At 39.4% G+C, this 24,978-nt stretch overlaps 1 protein-coding gene across 1 annotated transcript in view; it reads left to right on the top strand.

The window, feature by feature from the left end:
• CDH12 (cadherin 12) overlaps positions 1–24,978 on the top strand; it is a 390,071-nt gene that overhangs the window by 347,202 nt on the left and 17,891 nt on the right. Inside the window, exons 8-9 of the mRNA XM_009940762.2 lie at positions 1,807–2,060; positions 24,106–24,242. Of these exons, the coding sequence (XP_009939064.2) occupies positions 1,807–2,060; positions 24,106–24,242 (391 nt within the window). The remainder of the gene's footprint in view (positions 1–1,806; positions 2,061–24,105; positions 24,243–24,978) is intronic.

Raw genomic sequence — 24,978 nt, 5'->3', positions numbered from 1 at the left:
TCCACTGCAGACTGCTTCTTTAAAGTCCAGATTTTGTCCCCTTAATATATTTTTGGGAACATGTTAACAATTTATATAATCAGCTGTAGACGAGACAATGCAGGGTTTTTTGTTTGTTTGGAGGGAATTTTTTTGGCAATGCATAACAGCGAACAGGAGTCGTATAGAAACTGAAAAGACGGTGTGACAACAATTTGGATAATGAAGCAGCAAGTCCATTTGTAGTGAAGGCAACAGCTTAGGGTGTCACCACTAGGGCACAAGATCTTCCACATTTTATTTTGTCTGTTTCTTCTTAGCCCTAATGTCTCCTCCTTTCTGTCTGGCCATTCATGAAGGTGCAACTCCTACTGGTTTTTACTGGGAATTTTGTCTGTAGTAGGATGGCTGCATGTGAGAGTGGATTGGTTAGTACTACTTGGCTTCCAAGCCTGATTATTTCTAATATATATAGACTTGGATGGCTAATTTTAAATCCCCATCTCAGAAAAGACTGACCATCTGGTCCATTAAAATTATAAAGTCTTTCATAAGGATTTAAAATCATTATGCTAGCTGTTCAGCTAATGTAAGTCAAGGTAACTCGTTTGATTTTAATGGAGCTACTTAAATTTACACCAGCCAGTCATCTGGCCAATTACGTCCTGTTGTGATAAGGACAGAAAATGGCAGAATTTAAATCTATCCTAGCTGTGACAAATGACTGGAAACACTGCGGTAATGACGACTGGGGGAAGAAAAAAAAAAAAAAAAAGGTCAGACATTGAAATATGCTTGCTCATACACTTGTGATCCTGCTCTCTTTTCCAGATAGCATATGCTTTCCCGCTAGAAAATTTCCAACTTGATAATTATAGGCAGAAACCACTAGGTGCCAGTGTTACCCAGACATCAGGAAAAGGACTTTTTTCAGTAACATTAAAAAAACCATAAAAGCCAATGAAGCTAAACCCTTTAACTGAAAATAAACCTTCTATGTCTTTTCAACTAAATAAGACTGCATTAAGGTGTTGGAATGATTAATTTTCTAAACCCAAAAGCACTACAATGATGTACATTGATGGAAACCCACACCAAAACAATCTGACTGCAGGATATCTGGGTTTTTGATGGAAAGGTAAGTAACACAAAAGCTGCTATGATGCCTTCATGACCTTATGGATTACACCTAGGATCATAAGACAGTCAAAATCTGTATTTTTCAATGTACATGCAGCTCATATACAGCATGTACACTGTTAAGACAGACATTTTACAGGAAAACCTTGGTTCAGATGAAGTTTGAATTCACTTTGCAAACCATACCTGAAGTTTGGTTTGACCCATTGGTACATATCAGATTTTTCATTTGGGCCCATTTCCACCATTGTCATGGTCCTCTGAAACCTTTCCCTTCTAAAAGAGATGGGAATCTTCTGTTGAAGGAGCTGGATCAGCTAGAGACAGTTGATTGCCTGTGCATGGGAGTAGTGAATGCAGATCTCTGGCTAACCTGCACACAGTTCATTTGCAAGAGATCTCACTCATTTAACTTCAGACATCTACAGTGTAATTGTTTACACCCATGCCAGTCATCCTGATTTTTCTGATGTGGAGAAACAGTCATTTCCTGTGTATGATTCACCCGGCCTGTTTCAGAACCACCTTAGCATGAGATGAACTGCAAAACAAGCTTAGATGATTAGCTCAGGAGCTGAAGCTTACACTGAAGGCATCTTAAATTAGGTCAGATTAATCTCGCCAAAGTGATTTTGCAATGTTTATTTTTCAGTCAAATCTGATGTTTTGCTTTTGTTCTTTCTACAGCCATTAGACTTTGAAACAAAAAAGGCATACACCTTTAAAGTAGAGGCCTCCAATCTCCACCTTGACCATCGATTTCACTCAGTGGGTCCATTCAAAGATACTGCCACTGTGAAGATAAATGTGTTGGACATGGATGAACCTCCAGTTTTCAGCAAGCCTATGTACACAATGGAGGTTTATGAGGATACACCTGTGGGGACCATTATAGGTGCAGTGACAGCACAAGACCTTGATGCTGGCAGCAGCTCGATTAGGTAAGAAAGCTTTTCCTCCTTCAATAACTCTCAGACACCCCAAAGTGCTGCTGACAGTATGATTCAGTGGCAAAGAGCTAAGGAAAAAAATATAAAATGTTCCAAGTCTGTCACAGTAACACATAACTGCTGTTCTGAAAAATATTGAAAATAGATGCTAATTTGGGTGGGTTATCTGGAAGAATACATTGGGGCCTGACAGCTTCTTATCATACAGATCATATTGGTTACCATGCACTGACATGAATTCAGAGATGGTGTGCTCAGATTAAAGCAGTAAAAACATTGTTTTGCCTGGTGTCTGCTGCTTCCACTAAAGCAACTCTGAAGTACAGTAGTGAAAAAGGAGGTTGTACATGCTAAGTCTGTGTGTCATGGTTTAACCTGGCAGCTGGCAACTACGACCAGACAGCTGCTCGTTCACCCCTCCCCTTCAACCCCAGTGGGATGGGGAGGAGAATGGACAAAAGTTTAATAAAACAACAAAGGAAAATACTAATACTAATAATAATGAATATGAAAAACAAACAATACACAATACACTTTATCTCACTGCCTGATGACAAGTTGCATAGCCAGTCCCCAAGCAGCAATCGTGGAACGCAGAACTCACAGATTTCACAAATTTCATGGAACTCCCGAAACAAAGACCGAACCCACAGAAAAGTTCAGACTTCCAGAAAAAGAGAATATAGTTAAAACTTCTGGAAAAGAGAGGATTCCTGCCTGTTGCCAACCCCCATTCATAAACTGAGCGTGACTTCTATGGTATGGAATATTTCCGTTGGCCAGCTTGGGCTAGCTGCCTGGCTGTGCTCCCTCCCAGCTCCTGCACACCTGCTCATCAGCTGAATGACATAAACTGAAAAAAGTCCTTGATTTCTTAGCTAGACTAGAAACATCAGTGTTATCAACATTCTTCTCGTACTGAATCCAAAACCCAGGAGTTACTAGGAGGAAAATTAACTCTGTCCCAGCTGAAACCAGGACTCTGTGTTACACTGCAATGGGTGACAGTGAGCACCGCCTCTTTCACTAGAACCGGTCACTCTCTACACAGGGCAAAGAACAAGCGCTTTGATAAATAATTGCTACATCTACCTCGGCTGAGGCTGTTGGGATGTGATTGCTGACCAACACGGCTGTGTTCAGCAGACTTCAGCACAAGCAAACCCCTGCCAGCAAAACCTCTCATTTACTGGTATAGCTCATTTTCCTGAAATAAAAGGGAGACAGGAGCTGTAATAGAAAAGTAATATATTGATTTTGCTGCTGTATTTCCAGCCACATTAGAAACTATAAAGTGAACCAGACTCATGTACCAATGAGGATGCTCCTGTGCAGATACGGTCTAAGATGCAGGCAGTCATTACATGAACTTCCAGTACCAATTCATGCGGGACCTACCTGACTTCAGGAAATATTTTTATTCCCAGACTTTCATGAGCAATATTGCAGACATATTAAATATTAATATTTATCAAATGGGACTATGATGGAAGAGGAAAATGCCACTAATGTCTACCAAGTGCAAACACATTCATGTATATTTGATTACAAATTTAATTTGGGCTTTTTAATCCATGTTTATTAACTATGTGTATTTTGACGCTGTACTTATATTCTCAAAATATACAGTAAACTAGATGCTAGATGATATGTTGTAATCATATACAAAAATTTAACATATAAAGATGACTGTTTAGCTCCTGCATCATCAATTCACTGTTAATTATTGCTTAAAAGTATTACTAATGTTTGTTTCACTATTTTTTTTTAATATATCCTTCATTCTTTTCTAATAAGAAATATATTTTTTCATGAATCTGTGACACATTCATTCCCTGATAATTGATCAAAATCTTCACTAACAAATACTGAAGTGGGAACCTTTTTCCCTGGTGTAGCCCCACTGAAGTCAATATTCTGTTGAAAACCATACTGTCTTGCAAACAGATAGAAAGCCTTTAATCATATTATTGAGCAGTTTTTCATGACAGCAGAATCATTTGAATGTATAACCAGTCCTCGGTGAGAGTTTTTTATTTCACAAACCCTCCTAGGAGACTCAAGTTCTTTAGTTACTGATCCTACATATGCAGCTACACAGGAAAAATCATCTCATGATGGTTTCTCCATACACTGTGCTCACTGTAATAATGAATCCTAAGCCATTTTAAAGTGTCCATGTCTACCTTTTTTAACCCTGAAATCATAATTTGAGTGTCCAAATGCCCATCTACACTTAAAAGCTCAGGAATATTATAAAATACCCTTGTATTTTAGTCTCAAGCTCTACTCGCTGACCCCTTACAGCAACAAACTACAGCAACTCTCCTAGGTTCACTTATTATCAACCAATTCAACTGATTCATGCCCAGGGAAAAACAAAAACTATGTCCCAGTATTAGCAATTTCTTAGAGTGTTCCTGCCCAGAAGTAAGCCACACATTGAATTTGGTGGACTTTGGAGGGACATAGTTTGCTTTATGGAGAGGGATGTGTTCCAGTAAGCCAGCTGACACGATGAGAAGATTAAGCTGGAAGCCTCTCCATGCAGCTCTCTTCCAGTTTTGTAAGATCACTTACATCTATCAGTTTTCATATTTCAATCCAGAAGCCTCTTCCTTGGCTCTCATTTACCTGAGGATGTATTTGATGCACTTATTCAACTTGATCTCCGGCTCTTTGAATTTAATGATAGGACTAACTAATTAATTGGAGATCTGACCATGCTTTCATGCTTTGCAAGAACCTACCTGTATCCATACGCTGACTAGACTAAGCAGAAAAAGAGATTATAGGCAATTGTTAGTTACTGATGTGTTGGTGTTCAATAGTCCATAAGTTTTATATCCTCTAACTGAAAAAAAAGTAAATTACCAGAATTTAGAAAAGCATAAATTAGTTTGGAAGAGTTGCACGTGATTACAACTTCTTAATGTGTCTTAACCAATTCTGCTCTTTCAGATGTTTAAAATATAGATTGTCCCATAGATATAAAGACAGCTCCATCAATTTAATCATATTTTAAAGGAGTCGTCCAAGCATCTTTTGAGTAAATATGCCTTCTAAATAAACATGTAAAAGCAAGTAATGTCTGTTGAGGCAACAGCCCGTACAATTTGCTGGGTGGCACACTTTCTCTACAAATTCATTAATTTTCTCTGAAATGTTTTCCTAAAGCAGTTTGGCCATTAAGACACCCATTATAAAAATTACAAAATCAACAATCTGCCAAACAATAGACACTGGGATAAAAGCCTAATCTGCGCTGTATGCAACAGCAGGCAAAAGTCTGGAGAACAAAGCAGGTTAGAACAGCTCACATGAAAAGAAGCAGCACCAGCCACAGCAACTGAATCTACATTGTCAGGCAAAAACTTCAGCTCTGTTACGCTAGACACATCAGGAAGGGGGAGATATCAGCTAAGAATGAAGACTGGATTCAGCTGTTGGAAAAAGAAAGACATTTTGCTGGAAGCCATTGAAAATGTTGAGGTTTATATTATTTTTCTCTTTTTTCCCCGTTGCTGGTATCATGTTTTTGGACAAGTCAGGGACTGTAAAAGGTTTGTTTTGTGGGATGATGTTTGTTAGAGGTGCTGAAATGAAAGGGCACAGAGCTCACATTCTAGAAGAAACAGGAAATTAAGCACAAGGAGAAAAGGGGCAGCAGGTATTCAACACCTGCAAGGGTGATTGGCTTTGAAGCATTTTGGAACTTTACCTCAGTGCACCTGATTTTCAAACTGTGTTAAATGTGGAGTTTATGTGTCTCAGGAGAGCTTTTTTGTCTAATCCCATTTTCTCCATATTTCTGCAAGAAATGCTCAGCATAAGTATTAAGATAAAGTCCTATGCACCTGGTGGTCTTTAAAAATCCCAAAGTACTTCTGAAGAGAACAATGATCTCATGTTCTTCTCAGACTTTTCTAGTTCACGATGGTTACAAGCTGTCCAGGAGAAAAAAAAAAAGCACTTGTGTTTTAGTGTATTACAATGTACACAATTTGCAAATATGCAAATGTTTTTAGTTAAGATCCTTGTACTTCTGGCACAAGCATTTTTAGGACTCCCTAAAAATCGCTTTTATATGTGTCCATACAGCATGATTGTTATAGAAAGAGCTGTCTAAATAACAAGACAGTGCAAATGGATGCCAAGACCGAGTTATCAGCAATACTTTCTAGAATAGCGAGTTTTATCCAGCAGTGTGTGTGAAGTTCAACAACTTTACACTGACACCTTTGAAGCTGTCAGATTTCCTTGGAGGTGATCTTCTGGCACAAGCCATGAAAGGATTTTTGCCCCTGATGTGAACCCCAGATATGGCTTCAATTACAATGAGTTTCATATTCTGTGCCACAACAGTGCCCTTCAGATCTTCTCTGCTTGACTCAGGAGTTTTGCCTTATGAACCGCAAGAACCATTCAAAGCAGGAAAGCTGTGGGGACAATGCACTTTCCTCTGCAAGTCCAGAGTCATGAAACCGTGATACGAAAGAAAAAAGTTATGTGTACTAGTCACAGGTCAATTCTGCCCTCAGTATCCTGGGGACAAGACTGTATTCCCTGCATGTGCTTCCAAAGCAAAAGCCTTATTTATTTTCTGAACTAGTTCACAGTGGTCCAGAAACTTTTATGAACAGGTTCTGTTTTCCCAGTGCAATACTTCGGCATGTACAGACCAAGAAAATATGAATAGTAGGTTTCTTCCTGAATCCTTAACCGCTTTATTTTAATGTATAAGCATGAACAAGAGTAATTAAAGTTATGGATGCAACAAGAAAGCGCTGGAACTTCCAATCCCATAATTCTTCTGACCTTTTTTGTCTGTACACTTTTTGAATTTGCTTTTTCTTCAAAAAGAAAAATCCCAACTTGTGACATCAAAATGTATCTTAGAGGTACATACATAGAAAAACGGGGACATCTAGTTCCAGCACCTCAGGACTCTTCATTTAATAACAGATCAAGTGATAGCTATTTTTCTGTATGGTATAATGCTGGAGAGGAACAAGATGCTTTGCCAGTTCATTTTGCACAGATAAAAATCATAAAATCATAGAATGCTTTGGGTTGGAAGAGATCTTTAAGGTCATCTGGCCCAATCCCCTTGCAGTGAGCAGGGACATCTTTAACTAGATCATGTCGCTCAGAGCTCTATCCAACTTGACCTTGAATATTTCCAGGGATGGGGCCTCCTTTGCCTCTCTGGGCAACCTGTTCCAGTGTTTCACCACCCTGGTGGGAGTCAGGAATTCTGGTTCCTTTTTAGCTGGTTTGGTGAGATCTGCACACTTCTTGCTCTGTTGCCATAGTAATTCTAGCTCTACTCCACTCCTGGCTTTTTACTGAAGTCCCAGTCTCCTCAACCACTTCTAAGACCTCTGTTCCAAGCTGTAATTTATCCAGGCTAACCATTTCAAATTCCTGCACCAGTACCTCTCCAATTCCTTCTGCGAATCCCTTGCTTTTTCTGTCCTTCCACTAGCCCACTGCTTTCTTATATCTCCTGTGCTCTTGAAGCCAAATAACAGTTTCCAACTTCACCATCCATCTTTCTTTCTCCCACAGCTGGTTTCTGCCTCTTTTGTCCTGAACCACATCCCATTAGCTTCACTGGCATCCCATTCTACTGCCTTCCTTTCTTGTGCTGATGACAGACATCTTTTTTGATATCAGTGGCTTGATGTATATTTTTCTCTTTGTTCCAGTTACTTTGATCTTCTTTTGAGAACAAGAAACTGGGTTTCCATCCCAAAATTTTCTATGAATCCCAAGGTGTATATTTGGCCAATGCATCTGCTCTTTCCCCACCAGCCTCCCTAATTTCCAGTCTCATTCGCCTCAGTGAGCATTCAGCTACCATATACACAACAACATCCCCATCCGCCTACATTTCAGCAAAGCTGGAAATAATAGAGGGCGACTCCTACTTTCTCCTATTTCTCCCCAACTTTGACTCTTCTTCTAATTTTTTCTCTGGCTCCTAGAGTTTGTCTTCATGACCTCAGGCAATCACATCCCCCACTCCATTGTACTTTTCCTGTAAGTTCCTCCCCATACCATACCATGTACTCTTCTGCTGTTGATTAGGTTTGAATGAGCTGGCTTCCTCCTCAGCAAGCGGGTGGTTTTAAGGGATTGAATAGAAATGTGACTTCTCTTCAAACACAAGGCAGAAAAAACTTCCTCTTCTGTGTCTAAACTGTCTTTCAAAATGAACTTATTTCTTGCAGCTTACTGAATTCCTGTTCTTCAGCCACAGCAACTGACTATCTCTCTGCTTTACTTTTACCATGAATCAACACGTGCATAACAAATTATCATGATAAACCCCTTCATGGTAGATTAGATTAGTATGTTTTATTTCACAATTGCAATGCATTAGGTGCACACAGACAGACAGTTACTGCAGCTCAGGTGAGCAGTGACTCAGTTGTAGTAACTCAAGAACTGTGGTACCTCAGTTCCAGTGATCAGCTTGGAGATGCTACAAGTAGCCACTACAAAAAAAGTGCAATTTATTTTCACCTTAATATTAAATCTATAGATTTAAGGCTGAAGGGACCACACACCATTCCTTGATGGTGAAGGTAAATGTACTGACACTCATTAGCCATCTGTGATGCTGCAGCATGTTCACCGGGAAGAGCCAGAGACTCAAGCTGAAAAACCCTTCTTTGTCATTTTGGAGCACATGCAGGCCAATTTTTTGATCTGTGTGGGTTTTCACAGGACTAGCGGGAACATGGAGCAAAGGTGAGTATTTTCTGGCACAAGTCAGAAAGCCCGTGCCAGTGGAAAATCAGACCTTCCAGAATAAAAGATTGCTAGGATTCATTTGACATACATAATTTTTCCTAGATCAACTCCTCAAAACACTTGCAGCATGAAATATTATTTCCTAAGTCCAGCAAGTCACAAGCAACTGAAAACAAAATTTAAAACAGAGAGGCCAGTAACCTTTCTTTAGTCAGTAATTCATCAACTTACTGAAGCATGTGAAAAACAGCAAGTGATCTTCAGTGGGCATATGCAATCAAATGAAGTTATAAAATGTCAGTCAGGGGTTTAGAACTAGAAGTATGTGTAGATCCAAGAAGTTTATGGATTACTGCTTTTAGTGATTGACCTGTTTGTGAGGGAAGTGGATGCTGAAAATCAAGAAGTGTGCATTCAGCTCTGAGGCAGAAAAGAACAATGTGGCAGGGAAAGCTGTTAAATTAATGGAGAGTAGCAAAGAAGCCAGAGTGAGGAGAAAGGAACAATATGACCATAATCGTTCTAGTTTACTTCACAGCACTTGTACCACCTGATGATGTGATTTCACAAAGCTAGTTCGCATCCCAGAGAAATATGCTGTAATTTTACTTTAGCTCAAATAATAGTCTTTCTGATTTTTGATCAAGGGCTCTTATTCCAAATTTCTCCAGCAATGGATTTCTCAAGCATTCTAGCAAGCAATTATGAGATAGAGGTTTAATGGCCATAGCTATATCACCTCAAGCTGTGTACCTCTCAGGGCTTGATACTAAGAGAATTACAAAGGGTCAGGACTTAAACCAACGCCTAAGAAAAAATTTTGTGCTACAGGGAAGTATATTAGTTGGTTATTCTGCACAGTGGTACACAAAGTCAAACCTGAAACTACCTTCCTAGTATAAAATTAAGCTTCACAACACTTATAAAGTTCGCATGTCCCTTTCCAGAAGAATAATTATTTTAACCATTGTAACCTCGTCAGATTCCAAGTCCTTTCAAACCAAATTTCTCCTTATGTGTGTTTGTAAATATTGGTTTCAGTTTCCTGTCCTAAAATGCTCAAGTTTATTATGTTTAAATAATTATTGCATTTAGAGTTTCTTATATATTTGGTAATTTTTTTTTTGCTTGTAGGCTTGTTAATGAAGTTTAAGCAACAGGAGTTTTGAAAGTTGCGCACTTTTTGACATCTATGTTTTTGAATGTTTCAGTCATATCCTACCTGAAGATGCAGACAGATCTCAGATACCACTGCTTTTACTGTGCTTAACTCCGGGGTCCTCAGTAGAAGAGAGACATGGAGAGACATACTGGAGAGAGTCTATCAAAGGGTCACAAAGATAAAATGACTGGAGAGTCTCTTCTATAAGGAAAGGCCCAGAGAGCTAGGACCATTCAACCTGGAGAAGAGAAAGTTCAAGAGGTTTTAACATGCATATAAATACCTGAAGGGCGGGTGCAAAGTGGACAGAGCCAGGCTCTTTTCAGGGGTGCCCAGTGGCAAGACCAGCGGCAATGGGCACAAACTCAAACACAGGAGGTTCCCTCTGAACATCAGGTAACACTTTATTAACTGTGAGGATGACCAAGCACTGGAACAGGTTGCCCAGGGAGGTGGTGGAGTGTTCTTCCATGGAGGTATTAAAAAAACATCTAGAGATGGTCCTGGGCAACTGGCTCTAGGTGTCCCTGTTTGAGCAGGGTTATTTGGACTAGATGACCTCCAGAGGTCCCTTCCAACCTCAGCCACTCTGTGATTCTGTGACACAGGCACAGGACCATCTAAGGTGGCCAGATGTGAAAAAAGATCAAAGATAATCTAACTACAATGCTGAGGTTCAGTACGTGCAAACACTAAAGAAAAAGACTTCTGTCAGCATTTGTGTAAATAAATTGTCTTCATTTTATTGTAACATTAGTTTAGTCAGTAAATCTGAAAATAGTGTGGATGAAACAGCACAGAACATCTAGCTCAGGTAAGAGGAGAGAAGAACTGATTGTAGAAGAAAATGAGTGGACCTTACTTGGCTGACATCAGACCATCAGCATGCAAGGCAGAGCAAGGACATGCTTGACAAGCAGCTTTTGCCTGGGGCCCTCATGAAACTCATAAAACCTTTAAAAAGGTGATTCTGTACTTCTATTGATATTTGCAGATTCCGAGTTCCTTTATACGTGCAGAGTACTGGGGAGGAGAAACAAAAAAGAAAACTGCAGCAGCTCCTGCAGTGTTGGAGCTGTCCTGAATAATCTCTATGAGAGCTTCACCAAACCAGCTTCAAAGCAACAATGCAGCCTCCAATTCCTGACTTCACTGAGTGTTTGCTCTTGCAGATCCAGCTGACAAGTGAAATGAGTCCCAGCTGAAGATCTACGCAAGTAATAAATCCTCTACTGTGTGCTGCAGTTTTCTCTAGGGTCAGCATGATTGCTCTTATTTGCTTTTTCTTTGTCTGAGCATCAGCATTTTACTTCAGCTTTTTCTCTGGGGAAAAAAATATGAAAGATTTGTTCAGATTTTAGTATCCAAAAGATACAGAACAGAGCTAATGTTTACATGATGCAATAGCAATCAAAGACTATTCCTGTTGAATTTATGCCACTATGCCTGCTCTCCTGCCTAGCAGCTATGCTGCTTCTTGCCTTGGCACTTTATCAGAGGACAAAGCATTTCAGGCCAGGCATGGCTACAGAGGCCCAGGAAGCATCGCTGTTTTGTCCCACAATGTTTAGGTCACATGCACCCAAGTACAAAATAAAGTTTAAAGTCCAAATGAGGCTGAATATCTGAAGGAGTCATTGCATCTGTTTTCACCCTCAGCTTTCTTAAGGTTTGGGCGGGGGGGGGGGCCTGGTGTGTGCACTCAGACTCATTTTCCCCCTGTTTTTCTATACTCACTCTGCCCATTTTTAGAGATACTGATCTACATCCAGACACCCATCCCAGCATGCCCTTTCCTCACTTAAAACCAGCAAAGCAGGAGAGCTCCTCTCTCCTCTTCACCAAATGTGGGATGCACCCTCTAGTGCCTGGGTGCCTTGGTGACGGTGGGTGGTGGGTGCTATAGACAGAATGAAGGTGGAAAGAACAGACCACAAGCAGCAGTGCAGCAGGCATATGTACACAACTTTCAAAATCAGGGTGGAATGGTGTTCGGGGCCTGTAATTTGTGATGCTGGTAGAAAAAGTGCTCTACTGGTTTTCCACCACAGCAATACTGACCGCTAAGCCTAGACTGAGGGGGTGAAGTCCAGCGTGACTTCTACTGCTGCTCACAGTACAAACAGAGACTTAATTAAACTACAGGACAAAGCTTTCCCTCTGCCTGGCTGTCTTGCAGTTTTACATGCTCAATGAGGCAGGAAAAGTGATGCTAAAACTGAATAAAAACAATGCATTTTCCAAATGACAATGGCTTTTGATAAGACACTCAGCTGGTAATGAGCAATGCAGAACAGACAAAGGAGCTGACTGCAGGGTCTGATAAGCAAATGAACAAAACCTTTAAAGGGAAAGAGGAAAGGAAGCACAGCAACTTGTAGACAGGCAGAACTGGAAGTTTGGAAGGGCTGATAACTGAACTGCAGCACATTTTATTTCCTATATTGCCTAGCATGTTTTACTAAAATTTTAATGTAATATTTATGAGACTAATGAAAAGTTTAACAGCTTCCCTTGCTTGACTCTGACCCATTGTTAAGAGTCTGGCTGTCTGCAGCCACTGCTTCCCTATCAATTAATTCTGCATAAGGGTCGATTTTCTCCAAAGGAGCAAAGTATAGTTTGTTTGCACTGATATTAGTCATTCCAGATCAGGTAAGCTCCTGACTGCTAAAATCACTAATCATTCACCCTCCTAATTAAAAAACGCAGAATTATGCAGCCTTGTATGAAGGACTGTGAACCCAGTATGCAAAAGACTCAAACTGTATTATTTTTTCCTGTGGAAGACTGCGCATTATATGAAAGACATGAAAATGATAGGCATGGGACATTCTGACAAGAATTGTTTGCTCCTTTTCCCAAAGTGTAGCAAGTCCACCTGTCCTTCTCTAAAGCATCACTACCTGATGTGCAATATAGACAAGATTCATTCTGGGAAGGCTGGATTAAAGCTCACAGTGTATCAGTCTGAGAAAGTATACTGCTGAACTCCTTTGGAAAGGGGGACAGAGAAGTACAACTTATTTGGGCTTCTATCAAAATAATTCAAAAATTCTTAGGTTTTTAAGCCAAAATATTTTAAGAAATAAGAAGCTATCCTTCTACTAAAAGACTAGATACACTACTTCAGTGGGATGTTCAGAAACACTCAGCTTGGACTATTACAATAACTTCACATCAGTGCTAAGTACTTTTGAAAATCTCTACAAAATCATAAAGAAATATCTCATTTTGAGTGGAATGAGAAAAGAAAAGTCATGGTAAAACTGTCAGAAATATTTCTAAATATCAGTAAAATGAGGACTATATTTATTTTTTGGTATGGTGAGTGTGACATGGTATAATATGGAAGACAATTCTGCCACTTATGTAGCATCACCCACACGTGCACCTCTAGTTTTTGCTACCTGTGAAGAAAGCAATGCCACTAAGATCTTTCTGCTTATGCTTATCTTGCTGGTTTTGTGTTATTGTATGGCAGTAAAGGCACTTGGAGCAAGTTAGAGTAACTACACTGGCTGCATCTGAATATGCAACCTTGAAATGCTCATTTCAAAGCATCACCCATGAGAGGGTTATTGGCATCAGTTTTGCAAGTGCAACTGCCCATTAATCCAATTTGTGAAACAAATTAAGTTAGAAACTAGCTGAAACCAAACTACTTTACAAACTGACCCATTTCACTTGAAAAGGAAATTACATTTGAGAGAACTGTAGGACTAATAGTGATTGGAAGGAGGGAGGGAGGTGGTAGGGTAGGAGATGACCACTTAACCTGGACCAGCAGCAGAAGCACTTCTGTGATGGTATCTCACCAGGCAGTTATGAGAGATGGTATGTTAACATTTAATGGCAGTAGTTAGATAGCACTGAATGGTGGCAATGGTTCCTTTTCACATTTCAGCTAGGGTTTGTTTTTAGTTTGTTGGTTTTGTTTATTTGTTTGTTTGTTGGGGGAGTTCTTCATGCCTAGTACATTACCTGGGGGGGGGGGTGAAAAAAACACCGAAAAATTTAAGCATTGAGATGATTATGTAGCTGCATGAATAGGGCTCTTCTGGGATCCAGCTGGTATCCACAGGATTACAGAAAGTATGAGATCTGACAGCAAACCAGTCAAGGTTTCCTTTGGTTTGACCTCTAATGCTTCAGCAGTGTTCTGAAGATATTCAGCAAAGGTACAGAAAGCTTCTACTCCCATTAAGGGAGATGGCTTAATAAATTATTTAAACACATAAACAGAACAAGGCAACCTAGCAGAACAGCATCTGCCACTTTGGAACGTTGCCGCGTCCTTTACATTTTTTGGTTAATAACAGGAAAATATTACAGCAAAAGTTCCAATGTTATTTTGCTTTTATTAGCATTAGATTTTTCTAATAACACTTAATATGAATATATTAAATTACTTTTTTATGTGACAATAGATAAATTTGACTGGATTTATTTCCTCTAAGCAGAATATCATAGTATTAAAACCAGGGTATTAAAACTAAGTTCTGCACAAGAGCGGTCCTATTTCTTTCATAATGTGAAGAAATTTATTTTTTATTAACATATTTTTGTCCAAGGAAAAGTATTTCTACTATATCACATATATCTAATCTTTTATATATCTAATACTTTGTATGCATACAACACAACAGTGGCTGGGTTGTACACTGTAAAGGGCACTTAAAGAAATATGGGAAGAAACCCTGGGGTTGTATTACCACAGGACAATGTGAATGGTATGCAAACACTATTGTCTGCTACTGTTAGGCAAGCAGTGCATTACACCTTATTTTGTATTAGCATGCTGCACAGAAGAGAAAAAAGGATAATTACTGTTGCTGTGCTTGTAAAACTTCATGAGAGCGCATTTTTAAGTTAGAAAACCACATGACTCAGAATCAAGAGTAAGCTTTAAGTCAGATGAAGGTGTTAAAAAGAAGCTAGAGTAACAATACTGATTCAAGTGCTTCAGCCTTGAGGAAGACTTTGGAAATCTAAGTATCCTATTTAGCCCTAAAAGCAGATAACTCAGATGACCATCATTGAGGAAACAGGAAAATAAGATGTTATGTTATCTCTAATCATATTTTTTTGAACTTCATGGCTTCTCTAAGCATACATAGTCTACAGAGGACTTGCCTTAAGAATTCTTGATTGCACCTTTAGCAAAATCGTGGCAATCACTCAGTCTTAACTGGAAGATACTTCCAGTAATCAGCAGAGGAGTTCAGCACTTGCATTTGAGAAGAGCAATAAAGAAATTACTTAGTCTTTCAAATATGTATATATGTACATATGATACAATATTTTTGAGTTTTACACAACGATAACTCAGTGAACGGATCATTTTAGGAACTACGGGAAGGAAATTTCAGTGGCAGGGTGGGGTTTTGGAGAACACAAAGTGGTCTGCGTGCTTCAACACATTACATTCTCTAACATCTAATCTCCAGTTTACTTCAAGTCTGAATTTCCTGTTTCTCATTGTAGTAATGATTTTTCCGTTTCCCTACTTTTAAATAACTGCAATGTTAAAAAAACTGTTATGGTTATATTTTAAACTATTTGGAACTACACCATAGAGTAGATTTCTGAGTATGATGAGTATGAAGATATTTCCAGTTATGTATCAGAGTTTAGCAGTACAGTGACTAATAGGATTATTCTGTCCATCTTCCTAGAAATCTCCCTTGCTGCACAGTCTCCATTACTTTATCCAGCTTAGCTTTGTGGTACCAAGTGAAAACTTATATCATTCCTCTTGTGTGCAGCAGCATATACCTCACTGCCTGAAAGATTTTGTTGTATAACATAAGTTTTCTCTTTCTTAATTTTGCCACTCTACTTCCCTGTGTTGAACAAAATATCTTTCTCGGTGTTTAAGCCCCTTCAGCTATCTGTAGACCATTATCATGTCTCCCTTTTGTCATCTCTTACCCAATCTAGGCATATTTTAGTTCTTTTGATCTTTCCTTATAACTCACAACACCTAGACCCAAGACAATTTTCCTTGCTCTTCTGTAAACTCCCTCCAATTTGTTGATATATATCTAGTGATGCAATACCTATGACAAAATTCTGTTGTAGAGGTGTCATTTTCTCAACACCTTGTTGTATGCAGTAATCTATTAATTTCCAGCCATAGCACATGATAATTCTACTCACGAAAATTCCTTTGGACTTTCAGGTAGTTAAATCACACCTAAAGTCTCATCTGTATTCCTCTAGTCCCTCACCCCTTTTGCCACTCCTGCTTTACATGTTTCTTTCATGTATTTAGTTACATATGTATTTGAATTACAAAAAATCCTACATGATCACAATTCCCAAATGAATCTTATTATCTTTTATTTATGTTTCTAATTTTTTTAGGTTCCCACCTATTATTTCTGATATGATGGGTGGTATTTAACTATCCCAAGTTGTCATAAACTCTGAATTTCTTTTACCTGCACTGCAATATTTAAATAAACCTTGCAGTGAATGCAGTTTAAATAATTTAAGGTCACATACTCAAAGAGTGATCTATCACATTGCAGCAAATTTTTACTTCATCTCTTACATTTCTTCGCAGCATTTTTCTCCAAAAATCAGTGTTCTGTCTCAAGAGGTACCAGACTAAGAAACATGCTTTACATCAGCAAAATGTGAGTTGAGACAAGTTGAGATACTTTTACAAAGCACTTCTATCAACTAGGTTATTCGTACCTCTCAAACTAAAAAAATCAACAGAAATTCATGAGGAAATGTCTACTCTGCATGAAGGCACAATCATCAGAAGCCATTAACCTTCAAATACCTAATTTCCAATTGTGCTGAGCTCATATTGCCACTGCCTTTTTTTAAGCCAAGGATCCTCCTTGCAATGAGTAATCACGTAATTTAATGAGAAAAGGAGGAAACAGGTCTATATCTTCTGAAGTTAGTCACTTAGCTATTTCTGAGGATCTTAGCCTACAGATCTGGTATTTTACATGATACAAAATGTAGCCTTCAGTTACAGGAAAGAAATTGCCAGCACAGTTATCCTTTCTCCCTTTGAAGATGAGTGTTAACTTTGCCTTGTTGTTGTTATTCCCATTTCGTCCCATGATTTTTTCCCAATCAAAGCAGAAATTCTATGTTTCCGTAAATTATTTCATTCCCTTAATCATTTAAGATTCATAGTCCAGAGTAGCTAACTTGTGTATGTTAATATTTCCTACATATTGCTCATTTGCTTCTTATCAACAGGACTACCTTCAATAGCAATTCTCTCAAAGCAGTCAGACTGAAACATCTCAAGAAGGTAATACTAAGCAAACAAGTTCCAAGCACCGAAATACACCAACAATTCAGCCTGGGTTGAGAAAGTCACCTTTACCTCAGTTAACTGAGCTGCCTAATTGAGACCTGTATCACAGTCAGCTCCTCAGGTGTCTGCGGGGTGGTACAAGCACTTTCAGAATTGCCTTAGCCCATCTGAGACCTGCAGGCACCTCCTCCTCCCACCATTTATCCACCACAGGTTCTTTCCAGAGTGACTGAGCAAGGATGCAGTGCTTGGGGAACATCAGAAGGGTCTGGTGACCCAACAGAAGAGCGCCTTCAGTGAAATTAAACATAAAAAGAGCCCAGGCAGGCAAGAAACTACAGAAAGTGAAAGAAAAGATCTTTCCAATATGGTTCTGTTACAGCAAAAGGCATTAAGCACGTGCTTAAAGTTGGCAAAACTTGTGGGTTAGAAAAGCACAGCTGAAAGCACAGTGTCTCTTAGAAATGATGCTTCTTTTTATCCTGTCGTGTCAGGAACTTTCTTACATCTAAAATGCTTCATTCCAGTGCTTGGGTTTGACAAGATGTGGTTGGAGTAATAAGATGCTTTCTAAACTGGGGTTCGCAGCCAAATTATTCAGAGCGTACACAGAAAATTTGTGGTTTGGGTTCTCTTAGATTCAGCATCTGGGTCTGCTGAAGGTACAATTCCATAACAGAAACTGAAATACAGACAAGAATATTTATGCTGAGGAGTGGCACAGATGGACAACCTTGTATCAAATATAAAAATTAAAGGAATGTCCCCTTTTCACCTTTTTTTTTTCCCTTTTCTTCTTTTAGAAGGCTACTTGCAATTACTGTACTCTATTTATGGATCAGTAAAATAAAAGAGAAAGCCAGTAATTAAATGTTAAATATGCTACTGCTTACTAAATTTGATGACTCCTTTACATTTTCATGCCAATTCCAATTGAATAATGTACTTTACTCTTTTAGATGATTTTCTGTATGCATGCTGTTGCAGCAGCAGTAAGTTTGGTCTGAGTAGCTTCACCTTAATAGCATCTCTAGGGGTGTGATCCATGCTTCCCTTTCCTGCTTTCTATACAAACAGTGAAAAAGGGTATAGACAGCATCCTTTCTTCATTGTTCAATATCTTGGGCAGGTCAGAGCTCTTATGTGCACCACCACTGCACCATGCCTTCTGTGTTTTAGCATTCTGACTAAAACTCCTTTAGAGTTTTACTTCTGCGGCATTTGGCCTTAATCCTGCCCATACGGCTTTCAAGCAATCTTCATCTAAAATGCGCACACTTATGTAGGTCTTACCAATTCCTGGCTTGAAATGGATATCTGAAATATCATGAACAAGTTTTAAGAACTTCATATTCCATTTCAGATGGTCAGAGTTTAGCCGTGTTACCAAGTTCTCCATCTATTCATCTTTCAGGTCCAGTATCAGAAACTTTCTAGAGACAAATATTATTTTTCTCCAGATTCCTAAGTCCCCTTATGCATCTCATAACAGTGATATGGCAGAGCTACTCAGGACTGTTCCTGCTTGCGCTCTTACTTTTTAGGAGGTGTAGGGGTATATGGGCAAGGTATTGCAGCTCTGCTGTTTTAATTAGTCTCTGAGACCTTCCAGTCTAAACCAATGGCGAAGCAGCTTGTCTGAGACCTTGATGCTGCTTTTCAGTATGGATGGACGTAGCTGTCAACTATATGTAAGCACAAGCAAAGATAAATGCATCAGGGTGCCTATGGGCGAGGAATACATGAGAGACCACTTAGACCTTGATATGACCCAGCTTTCACCATGCCAACATTGAGCACCTGGAAACTGGTACCTCTTGATTCTCTGTTACTTTTAGCTTCCCTACTTTTATGACATCCACTTCAAAAGAGGACCTGAGCCTACTTCCGTCACTACAACAATCCCAGCAACCACAACCATCTCATAAGAAGGTGTCCCTATGTTTGTCAAAAGCACAGAAGAAAATACTTAGGCCAGTACTCTGTGACTGTCCTCCTTTGGAGGCAGTAAAACCCTGCTAGAAGAGAGCTGAGAAGATAATATTATACTGAGCACTGGTGGTGGCTGTAATATTTTTTAGTTGATGGAAATATCAAAAGAAAATTTAATATGTATGAGTGTATATAGAATGAAAGGGAAATTTGAGAATGAAACCATAACAGTATGGGTTATTCATTATCAAGGTTATATTAGCAAGACTAAATACTAAGCCGAATTTTATAAAACAGAAAAAATGGCTAGTAGCTTGTAAAAGACCTTGTAACTTCCTCCTATGCTGCCCTTTTTTATCTTAGTCTGAGACACAATATGATTTCCTCTTACAAATTTTGGAACAGCTGGTGAAATCCCCACTAAGGGGCAATTCACAGAAGCCAATACACAGAAGCATAGTCTGTATTGTGTTTAAGCATCAACTTGTTGAGGTTTTGCCTCAATTTGCAACAAAGAGCTATGCAGTCACTCTCTCACTCCTTCCTCCTCCCTGGTGAGACTAGGAGGAGAATCAGAAGGAAAAAGGCAAAACTCATGGGTTGGGATGAGACCAGTTGAACAGAATGGCAAAGGGAGAAGAAAACAACAATTAATAACACCGATAACAAGCATACACAACATGCAGTGTTCTCACCTCCCAATGCTCAGCTTGCTCCTGAGTAGCAAAAGCCTCTCCTTCAGCCAGCTCCCCACTTAAATACTGAGCATGGCATCACATGGTATAGAAAAGCCAATTTGATTGGCTGTTTGGGTCAGCCCAGCCAGCTTGTTGTGAAAATTAACTCTATCCCAGCTGAACTCAGGGCATTATCCACCCCTTACTCTATACCATTGATGTCATGTCCCAGGTCTGCACTTTATTACTACTTCTTCTAGTTTTATATGTATATATATACACACACACACAAATAACATTTCCTTAGGCTTCCTTTAAGTACTGAAAGGCTGCAATAAGGTTTCCCTGCAGCCTTCTCTTCTTCCGGCTGAACAGCTGCAACTCTCTCACCCTTTCCTCATAGGAGAGGTGTTCCAGCCCTTGGATCATCTTTGTGGCCCTCCTCTGGACCCGCTCCAATAGCTTCATGTCCTTCTTGTGCTGAGTGCTCCAGAGCTGGATGCAGGACTCCAGGTGAGGGCTCACCAGAGCAGCAGTAGAGGGGCAGAATCACTTCCATTGACCTGTTGGCCATGCTTTTTTTGATGCAGCCTGCATATGGTTGGCCTTCTGGGCTGCGAGCGCATATTGCTGGCTCATGTCCAGCTTTTCCTCCACCAGTACTCCCAACTCCTTCTCGGCAGGACTGCTCTCAATGCCTTCATCCCCCAGCCTTTATTGATAGCAGGGGTTGCCCTGACCCAGATGCAAGACCTTGCCCTTGGTCTTGTTGAACCTCATGAGATTCACACAGGTCCATTTCTTGAGCTTATCCAGGTCACCACAAGGATGGCATCCCATCCTTGTGGTGATAGCATCTGGATGCTATCACCACAGAACAGCATTCAAGAATTATGGTCCAAGGTGTGCACACATTCACTCACAATGGGGGCAAGGTCTCACTCAAAAATGCCCGGAAGAAATAATTGCTCACTGAAAGAGGGTGAGGGCCCTTATTCCCGGGAAGCTTCCTTCCATGGGAGTTGTCTCAACCCACAGGGAAAGTCTCTGATTACAGGCCCACTGCTCTATGGAGAACCAGCTCTCTCTCAGGGGGTGTCTGGTGGGGCCCCTTTTCTAGCCTGATCAGATCAGAACCGTGGTCATTTCTGGTCAGTGGTCCAGAAGTTTCCCTCAGCCGAGGTATGTCGTTGGCTGGGACCTTGCTGCTGACCGCGGGGTCCCGCCTTGCTCTTTGTCTCCACAAGGTGAGAGCACATGAGCAGAGTCATGGTGTCCTAGTGGGGGTGCAGTGGTCAGTGCCAGACCAGGGGTCTGCACATGACCACTGTCACTGCAGGGCTGCAGAGGCGTGAAAATAAGAGTGTGCCAGAGCTGGTGGCAGCCAAGTTGAAAAGCCCTGGTCCTTACTGGGGCAGGTCCACCTGCCACATACATCCAGAAGAGCTGTCTGTAAAAGGATCTTCTGACAGGTATGTTTCCATGGGGGGTGAACATGGACAGCCAATGAAAGGAGGAAGATTGGCTGCTTGTTTGCAGTTCTTCCTGTAAATATATATATTTTAGGCAATATATCTCCAATACTTCCTCCTACTCCTCTTTCCTCTGTAGTCTAATTGAATATAACTTCTTAGTATGAGAAGAGCTGAAATGACTGGCTGTTCCACCCCTGATTTTATCATATGTGCAGCAGACATGAAAAGGAATAGATGTCTTTAAAAGTAGAGTAGAATAGAATAGAATAGAATAGAATAGAATAGAATAGAATAGAATAGAATAGAATAGAATAGAATAGAATAGAATAGAATAGAATAGAATCATGAGCTGGAAAAGACCTCTGAGATCATTGAGTCTTACCATCCACCCAACACCACCATGCCAAAAAAAGATAATGCCAAACTGAAAAAAAAAAAAAATAGCAATGCTAACTATGCTGGCATAATAGCTTCCACTATGTTAACACAGGTGAAGACAAGGAATTTGGAAGAACTGTTATAGTTCTGTTTTTATCAAACTGTTCAGTTCACACAGATACCACTTCCACTGAAGCCAAGAGGAATTCTGCCATTAGTTGCAGCAGGAGAAGTGCTAATCTTGCAGTGCTTATCGTGGACTTTGATCATGCTGATGCTTATGTTTAGGAATTGGCGTACTGGGCTTGTGTATGAAGTTAATCATCTGCTTGAATGCTTGCAGATACACTATCAGATTCTGATCCTACAAATATTCATGTTTGAGCTCAACTCCAAACACAACAGTGTTCAAACCGAATATGTTTTCTGTAGTTTCAAAGCCTCCTGATGTCCTTCTTCAGTAGGCTGTCACCTACGTTGTGCTTGGAATTAGGTGCTGTATTTTATTCACTGGCTTGTACTGTGGTGTGTAGGGTACTTAGACAAAGCTCATCTTCCTAAGGGGAGAGATAAGCAAAGTTACTTTCTCATACTTCAATCCCACACACAATATTTGTGTGTGGCTGCATATTAATTTTGGAAGAAATTACAAACCATTAAACATGTAAGGCCTGAAAGAGTAATTGCACTGTTCCTGAAAGAGTCTCAGTGTGATGATATTTCTAATACATGGCTTATATATTTTTCATAGTTTTTATGTCCACCAAATTTTGAACAATGAGATTGAAATTACGAATGTGAGTAAACAATATTATCATATAGAAGAAAATGTGCCTGCTCAGCTGTGTAAAAGGATACATGATGCCTTTAGCAAATCATTTCTGATGTTTTTCAAATAAAGTGGTGAACAGGTGATGATACCTGTCAGTTGATGAAATAAGCTATTTTATCTACAGATAAGATTTTCTTGTGATTTTAATTAAATGAAACATCTCCAGAACAACATGGTACTTTATTTGTGTGGTTTTTACTATTCAAGTCTTCCTGAGCTATTGTCATTCTTGAGTCCCAGTCCAAGATATGTTCTTCAGGAATATGCCATGTACCCCTTTGTACCATTGCTTCCTTCTACAGTGATAAACATAGAGTTTATCATTATATTCCCTATATACTGTTGCCATAAATCACACTAATCAGAGAAGGAAATATTAGATTTTATTCTTATTTTCACTGGTTTACATGCAATGAGGTGTCATAGGCATGGTTCTCTGGCCTTTATGATCTTCTAAAAGTACTTGTGGTTGAGTGCCATTTTGTTCTTATTCCCTACTGCTTGCAAATGGCTTTCTCAATTTGATCCTGCCTAGTTTTTGAGAAACACCATCAAGGTATGAAAAGACTAACAACGAAAAAGGAAATTAGTAGCTGGCACTGCATCAGAAATATTATTCTGTTATGACTGAAAACTGTAGTATCAAATATGAAAATAGACTTTCAAATTAATTAGCATTTAAGGGAAAAGGAGTTTGGAATAATTATCAGGTTGCTTTTAAACAGCTATGTTTACAAATGCATCTCTGTTTTCTATTAAGTCCTTGTTAGGGAAAAATAACAAATAAGCACACATTTGCAGTTTTGAATCTGTTCTATGTTCATACTTTTTTACAAATAAAGGCTCAGGAGAATAGAAAAGCAGTGGTATTGCCCTGTTCCTCACAGCTCCAATGAAAGTAAAAGTTGCCTATTCTTCCCAAAGGTAAAGAGCCTATTATTGGTTTTACACATGTGGAGGAATAAGCACACTCTGTTCCATCTCCCATGCTGTCACCCATCCAACATCCCTTAGGTGAGGGATCTTTGAGAAAACTGTGCCCACAACTTGTATCTGTTCACTAGGACACCTCTTTGCAAGCCCAATGAGGCTACTTCCAGGCTATTGCAGCTACAAATAGATGTAAAGAGACCAGATCTGATCTACTCTTCATCACTGTTCATACTTTAAGCACTATTTCACATCTTTTTTCTTTTTACCTCTAAGCCTATCTAGTGCTTTCCAAAATGACTGGTATAAGTGATCAGGGTCACAGAAGCTGTGCACCAACTTCTTGGGAGCTCAAAGATTTCAAATAATCTGAACACCAGAAGTATTAAATCTTTTATTATATCCCATTTTCCTTTGAGCGTTGCAACTCTGCAAAAAATAAATAAATAAATCATGTTTTATTGTCTTCTTCCTGCAAGGATGGTAATATGTGGGAAGAGAAAAATAACGAAACTTGAGCTAGCTAGACTGCTGTTATGATAAATGACTAATCTTTGCACATTTGCATCTACTTTGTTTAATATTTTTCACATACAGATATTTCATCGATTGGAAGAATGATGTGGACAGCTACTTTACAATAGATGCTACTGAAGGAACCATTGCTACTAATGGATTACTGGACAGAGAAAGCACAGCACAGTACAATTTCTCTATAATTGCAAGTAAAGTTAGTAAGTATGACATAAACTAAATTAATATGCTAATGTGGTATTTTTTTCAGAATGTAGTGCTCAGACATAAATACACTGTGAAGAGTGCATGTATTGCCAAGAGATTGTTTCAGAACGCCCAACAAATATAATTTTGCCAGACTCACTGTGAGGCTAAGTGTAGTGTTCAAACAGCCCTGTATAGTAAGGTTTTTCTAGTAGCCTTCATGTAGGCACAGTTCCCTCAGAAGCAGAAAAATATTTTGTCAGCACGAGGAGTGTGAGGAGCTTTATGGAGATTTCCAGTTCTTATTTCTGATTTTGTAATTCACTCCATATGAAATTAGGTTAGTCAAATAACAGGTCTGTCAATCTGCTTTATGAAGGTAGAAAAATTTAAAGACTCATTTGATTCTCAGATGAAAAGTATGATAAAATTGAGTCAAGATTTAAAGCTCTAAATGAATCATTCTGTGTGCTGCATCTCTCCCCGTGTTTTCTCTCTGCCCAAGACTTTATTTCTAACCACTTGTTTTCTTTTCCTATGATTTGTGTGTGGGGGGGGGTTGCATTTCTTGTCTTCGTGTCTTCTCCTACATAGTGTTCTGTTTTTTTTTAATAAGAGCTCCCTTCTTCCACTGTATTATGTACCTGCAGCTTTCTTCACTGCCATCCTTCTGTGTAGCATTCCTCCTTCATGATCCTGTCAAACTGACTTTCACAGGCATGACCCACCCTTTGAATACAAGTCTTTTGA

The sequence above is a fragment of the Opisthocomus hoazin genome, chromosome 3 (assembly GCF_030867145.1).
Source record: "Opisthocomus hoazin isolate bOpiHoa1 chromosome 3, bOpiHoa1.hap1, whole genome shotgun sequence".
NCBI lineage: Eukaryota > Metazoa > Chordata > Aves > Opisthocomiformes > Opisthocomidae > Opisthocomus > Opisthocomus hoazin.
Note: the sequence above shows the minus strand (reverse complement) of the source record. Positions and strands in the feature narration are given on the sequence as shown.